This window comes from Aplysia californica, unplaced genomic scaffold (genome assembly GCF_000002075.1).
Source record: "Aplysia californica isolate F4 #8 unplaced genomic scaffold, AplCal3.0 scaffold00073, whole genome shotgun sequence".
Taxonomy (NCBI): Eukaryota; Metazoa; Mollusca; class Gastropoda; order Aplysiida; family Aplysiidae; genus Aplysia; species Aplysia californica.
The window spans coordinates 907,988-915,121 of record NW_004797343.1 but is presented as its reverse complement, the minus strand read 5'-3'; the positions used below and the strand labels follow the sequence as shown (position 1 = coordinate 915,121).

The window sequence follows — 7,134 nt, the reverse complement described above, 5'->3', positions numbered from 1 at the left end:
CTCGTCACCACTGAGTATCGCCGGAAGTATTTACGGCACTTATTAAGCACATTTGGTCACATAAGTGCCGAAGATTCGAACTGTTGAAAGAAAGTAACAAACACAAAAAAGGACGACAGATGTTTGATAAGACAGTAGAAGGAAGGCGAAAGCAAACCATACCGGAACACCCGCAAACCACCCACACATGCTCAGTACGCTTGACATTGCGAAAGCTGCTGGGGTACAACAGAGCTTGGCGAGATAAAATCTTTCCCCATTACCATAGACCGCCTTAGGGAGGGTCCTTCCATCCGAATGTTCTATTTGGGCTTACTCTTACTAGTCTTAACCTTTCTTTCACTTTCACACCCCCTTGAGACTCGCCGTCCCAGACAGAAAACCTGAGTTCCATCCAGGCATGGGGAGAATTTTTATCGAGTATCTTGGTCGTTCTGTTTGGACGATATTTCTCTCATAGCCCAGGTTGATCATGACCGCCAGGGTCGGAACCCACCCCCTAAACGAACGAAATCGTGTCGATGGGGGCGTAAAGAATATCACATTTTAAAATAGAACTAATAACAAAAAGCAAAGATTGCTATACGTGAACTTTGCAAGAAAAACAGAGCATGGAATACAAATTTTTGCATGGAGTTTGGATTTTATTAGTTCTGTTTAAACATTCAACATTATCAAAAAAGTTTGAAAAAGAGACATAATATTGTTTCATAATGTTATATACCACAATGCTTAAAGTAAAAGCATGTCTTTCATGATTGTTGAGAAATGATCTATGTAGTACTTTTCATATATATATATATATACTCTTGAATGGATCACATAAACAAATAAGCTCATTTAATAAACATGACAAAAAGGGCTTGGGACGCCATTTCCTTCCAGTCAACCTCAGAACAGCAGGCATCATGATTATAGTCTAGAACATACACTGCGAAATAGGTGGTATGCAGAAATCTTTTCGCTATGTGCAAATTTTGCTATGATGTGCTTTAAAATTACACATAAAATATAAATGCACCGTGTGAGACAAAATTTTGGACAGAAAATCTATTAGATCTGTGCGTGTTTCGCCATGAGATGAGCGTGTTCGCTGTGTTTGTGCTAGACTAAATATCTGATCATCATAATAATACAGGACTAAGACAAGAAAATTGGACAATAATGACCTTAACATACACAGCCTATAAGTATAACAATAATTACATCAATATATAACAAAGCCTTTCAAACAAACAACAAACTTTCTTTGCATATAAGCAATGGAGTCCACTTAAACTGAACACGGTTTATCCAAAAAGAGCGGTAAACCAAATGAAGAGAAAATCCCCAATTTATTTACTTCTTTTTGAGCAACCTCTCTATGCTGAAAACCCGGCTAAACCAGAAAATATCCGACAGTCCAGCAGAATTCAATTTTAGCGGACTCCACGATTCTTGCAATAAAAAGTTTTGAAAGTTGGTGAGGTCAAAGTAAAAAATCTTCAACGTGTGTGCGGCAGTGTAGACTCATGACAGAAAGAAGAACACTAGCGGGTGCGTTGCTAACGACAGCTAATTAATAGTGAACAAAAGTGGATGCATGTATTCAGTCAGTGACCACTATTAGTTTTAACCTATAAATGTGTGTTTGAGACTACAGTAGTAGGCTACATTCATTTTACCTTCTGCCAGCAAACAATTTCTACCCTTTGGTTCTTGTCAGTAAGGGTTTTACGGTGTTCGCAACAGCATAACTACCCTTTGGTTCTTTGTTGTTTTTTAATGTAGGTGTTTAAAACCCTGCCCCTGCAGGTGGGGAGCAAAGAATACACCTGCTGTGATACTGCGTGTCGTAAGAGGCGACTAAAAGTGCATAAGTCTGGTCGCCCGAAAAGTGCCAGTTCGCGGAGGGCCAACTACCCGACCCAGTAAAAAACAGTAAGTTACAGAAACATGGACAAACACAGCTTTTTATTTTTCGATCTTGGAAGACGGAGGAGCTTCTGCATCAGCAGGAACAGTGAAGGACAGCGGACAAAGCCAAAAGGACTCTTCTGACCCGAAACCTTCTCTGTCGAACAAGTCTCTCCGGATTGCGTCGAGGAATGTTCACATCTTGTATGAAGCAGGAAAGAGTTCTCAAGTTTTACAAGAGATGAAGAGATACAGGCTGCACATACTAGGAGTCAGCGAAACACACTAGATACAGTCTGGACAGAAGCAGCTCAGCTGGGGGGAACAAGTATTGTATTCTGGGAGGGAAGACAAGTACCAGGCGGAAGGAGTGGGAATCATTTTGAGTAAGTATGCACAGAAGTCACTTAGAGGGTGGGAACCACACAGGGAAAGGATCATCATGGCTTCATTCATTATAAGGAGCAAGAGCATCAACATGAATATAGTCCAAATCTATGCCCCAACAAATGATGCTTCGGATGAAGACAAGAATGCCTTTTACAGCCAGCTCCAAGGGGTCATCGACAAACTACCAAAGAAGGATGTCAACATCATAATGGGAGATGCCAATGCCAAGATTGGTCAGGACAACGAGGGGTATGAAAGAATTATGGGACAACATGGCTTGGGACAAATGAATGAGAATGGTGAGCGATTCGCAAATATATGTGCTTTCAACAGTTTTGTCATTGGAGGCTCTGTTTTTCCCCACAGGAGGATTCACAAGGCCACATGGGTTTCGCCAGATGGAGTGACGGAGAACTAGATAAATCATTTTTGTATCTCTCGTAAGTTCAGGCATTCACTGGAAGATGTCAAAGTCCAGCCCTTACAGAAAATCAGAAAATGGCATACATATGCATGACATACAGATAGCGCTAATACATAAATGTATGAGCTGATCCGCTGCAACTAATGGGGACAACTAGTCACTGCACAGCAGGTGTTAGAAATACTGCAAGTGCTGTGTAGGCTCTTCGCTGCTCAGAACAACGCGCCCCCATCACTGGCCTAGATTCTCCAACAGTGCACAAAGGCTGAAGAAGGATTGCATCATCTCAGTATTTATGGTCTCTGGCTTAGAGGATCTAAAGCGAACTGCACAGTTTGTGGGGACCACCAGATTGATTGACTGTCATTGAGAAAGGAGGAGGAGGAGGAGGAGGAGGAGGGGGAGGGGGAGGAAGAGGGGGGAGGAGGAGGGGGGAGGAGGAGGGGGGAGGAGGAGGAGGAGGAGGAGGAAGAGAAGAAGGAGAAAAAGAAGAAGAAGAAGAAAAAGAAGAAGATCACAAAGTTACTGCACGCTATGGCCCGTTGCCTCAAAGTATCCTTCTATCACATTCTAGTCATAATACTCAAATCGAAGCTGGCAAATCCTTTGATCATTCCTCTCTATAGAACATTTAACGACAGAAGGATCCTCCTCTTCCGGCTGCCACACGTAAGCCACAAGATTCTCACCCTCCAAACTCTCATTCTGAAATGAAATCTGCATACTCTTGAAACCGTTAATCAGAAAGTCCTCTGTAAGGCCTCTCAGAGCAGTGTTGTGAGTCTTCTCCCCACTTTCAGAGTGAACCAAAGCAGCATGCACAGCATCCTCGGCAAATGTGATGTACTTTAAGGCGTTGACATGGTTATAACCATCTGTGTCACTCCATCGAACCTACAAATATACAGAAAAGCATGCTATCAAAGTAATCATGCAGGTACCACAAATTAAAAAATTAAAATTTCCCAAAAGTAGATTTTCTTCAATGGATCAGAAAGAGCAGTAAAAATGATGAAACTCACCGTTTAAAACATTAAAATTAGCCAATAAAAAGTCATCACTGTTGAAATTCAATCAAAATGTAGAACATTTCATGGAGCGTATGTTAAAAAAGCAGGACTTTGAACAGCCACAAAATCATGTAATGACAATGCACATACTCATATATTATGTCTTCTTGAAGTTAAGGATAATATTGAGGCATACAAAGACTTAACGTTTAAAAAATCCTTGAGCTTATAATTCCGATTATTCTGTAAACACATAAAATTATATGAAAATGGCTTTTTAGTGAACAAATTTTACTTGCTACACCACAAAATGCCAATTTCAGAGGCTTGGAAAGTTATTATCCAGCAAAGTCAAAACTACATGATGTTGATAATGCAGGGTAAAAGCTCAATTTTTTTGGGGGTCAGCATAGAAAAAAGAATGTTGGAAGTATGCCATCGTGAAAATGACTGAAAGCCTCATTTCGCACGATGGCAAAAAGAATGTGCAAAAACACATCTTTTGTAAGTGTTAACTTTCATAAAATTAAATGATAATTACAGATATGAGACTGATTCGTTTAAATTTATAATGTAATTTAGCATGCTGAATGCAAAAATTCCATTAGATTCAACATACAAGTACTTTTAAGCATTAAAAAAAAGTTCACCATAACTTTAATAATTTAGCTCACACTGGAATTGGTATAAAGCTGCACTTCCACAGATTATCTTGATAAAAATCAGTAGGCCGTAAAGTAACATTATTTACTAATAACCATGAAATGAGAAATGGCTCATTACTTAGTGTAAAAATATTATATTACCTAAAATTTACCTATTTTTCAAAGAACGGGGCAAGAAACACCATTTCTTGGTAGTTTACTAGAACTGGCGCGCGGCAACCACGAAGTACAGGATGTTTACGTGCTAGACAGTACACAAAGATATACACGGAGACTTAAGGCGCTCCATTAGCTCAGAAAGTATCATGCTGGACTACAGAGTGGATGGCCCTGGCTCAAATCCCAGACTGGGCATTCTTGAGCTAGGGTCATTAAGTAGAGTTTTCAAGGCTGGCTCACAATCCATTTGGCTTTGGCCTATCGAAGACAGACTTTAAATTCAGATGTCCCCCCCCCCCCCCCTCTTAAATAACCTTGCAGTGTTGATAGTGGTGTTAAAACCATACACTCACTTTTTACTTACAGAGACTTATCAGTAACAATAGGGTAGGTACTCACCTTGAGTTCGTAAGGGAATGCATTTTCTGGCCTTTCAAAAGGTCGAATGACGAGACCCCTGTCTCGTATACCTCTCCCCACAAACTTGTCTCTGAACCAATCCTGGAATGGCGTGGGTTTCCTTGTGCTCTTGTCTATCGACACAGTTTGAGCAACCTGGGAGCATATTGGCTCATCCTTGTTGTCAGGGGAATACAGTTCTGTGACCATGGCAACTGAGGCATTTCCCACGTAACCCAGTTTGATTTTGACATCAAGTTCAGTTTTCTTCACTTCTGGATCATACAAGGCCCTTGAAAAACTCACTTCAGTTGAAGATATGAATATAAGACGGTCTGACGTGGTTCGAGCCCAATCCATGAATATATCACCAGCATCATTGTAAGGTTCGTGGAACATGAAAACACGGGCAGACAAGGCAACGAAGAGCAGGCTCTGTGCCTGTGGGTTAGCTGGAAGGAATCAAAATACAGTAAAAAAAACAACCAGTCAGTACAATAAGAAATACGATGGTTGAGTTACCAATGTCTAGCACACACATTGCAAAACCGGTGGGATGCGTAAATCTTTACACTATGTACTATTTCGCTTCGTATTTGTTTTATATATATATATACAAAGAATACATTAAAAAATATTTGGGACCTGAAATCTGTTTGCAATGTGCATGTTTCGTTGTGTATTTTCGCTATGTGTATGCTAGACTGTAGTATATTTACAAAAGTCTTTTCTTTCTAATGTAGCAGTCTCCGACTAAGATCCCACCGTTCACGATCCCGGTTCGCCTAAGACCAGCTGTTTTCAGATAACAGAATTTTTACTACAAAAAAAAGACACCCCTAAAACCCCACTCTGATTCATTCTGAAGGTCTACATTCGGCTAAGACCCCCCCATTTCAGATCATAATCTACAGAAAAAAAAACCCAGGCGGGTACAGCCTATCATCCAAGAGTCAAAAGTTGAGATCATTAAATTACCCGTCACGTTAAAGATCAGCCACTCTCATGAATGAGATCACACAGTGTCAAACAGTGTTGCAAAACTCTTCCCTGACCATTGTTGTCTCAAATCCTGAATTTGAGAGACAGACTGAATTTTAATTGGTGTGGTCACAATGTAATGGTGCGTAACGACAAAGGTGGGGGAAACTCAGTCAGAGATGGAAAGCTATACATATTTTGGATGTGTAATGGGCAGGGGCCACTGGATAGGCAAAGAAATGGCACGCCTAATGCCACTGTGATTGGTCATCAAGACCACTCTTTGCTCGACATAATACATGTATGTCATAAACCCACCCAAAGGTCACGTCATTTGATTTTAAAGTGAAAGGAGACCATTTTACCAGTTGTTTGCCTTAACATGGGTCCCCGTAAATTCTTCCCTCAGATTCGGTAAGATCCCAATCGCCTAAGATTCCGCATTTTCCTTGTTCCCAAGCATCGGGATCTTAGGCGGAGACTACTATCTAAAGTGTTGTTTTAACTTTGTACACACAGAAATATCATAAACTTCTCTGGTGGTAAATTTCAGCACATCAATTAAGTACATCTCAAACTATATGTATTCAACTACAATCAGACTGGTATTTTTGCCTTTCATTTTAATTAATAGCAACTTTTTATATTATAAGGGGAAAACAGCTGTAGCCAATACACCGCACTGGGAGTACAAGTCCAAGGATGTAACTCCTATTCAATGGAGTAGTGCACATTTCACATTCTTGTGAAAACATTTGGTGCGAGCATAAAAGATTTGGGAACACATTTGTGGATGGGAAGTAGACAAAAGATGGCAGCAATACTAACTCAAGAAAGAAGCTGCTGTGTGGATCTAACTTCTAAGGCATCCAAGTCGGAGGGGCTAAATTAAGAAAGTTAAACTTTGAAACCTTTATTGTAACGTTAGTATATATATTTTCATATCTCCCTATACGAATTCAGTCCCTTTATTAGATACAACATGCTAACAATATTTTTCACTACATGACAGGAAAAATCAGCAAAAATGGCAGCATGTAAAATATTCAACAAATGGAATATAATTGATCACATAATTAATCCCCTCACAATTTAAATACTCCAAGACCTAAACCTTGAAGTGATGATGTTAACCCCTTCTATCTCTGTACTATACAGCCCTCGCTGTGTACATTTTCCTCTCCAGTTCTCATCCCCCCCCCCACACTCA

General features: G+C 40.2%; 1 protein-coding gene across 1 annotated transcript in view; it reads right to left on the bottom strand.

Moving 5' to 3' along the window:
• Nucleotides 1-3,158: 3,158 nt before the first annotated feature.
• LOC101858767 overlaps nt 3,159-7,134 on the bottom strand; it is an 11,825-nt gene continuing 7,849 nt past the window's right edge. The window contains exons 3-4 of the mRNA XM_005093965.3: nt 4,944-5,395; nt 3,159-3,604 (exon numbers count right to left, since the gene is read on the bottom strand). Coding sequence (XP_005094022.2) covers nt 3,281-3,604; nt 4,944-5,395 — 776 coding nt within the window. The 3' untranslated portion in view covers nt 3,159-3,280. The remainder of the gene's footprint in view (nt 3,605-4,943; nt 5,396-7,134) is intronic.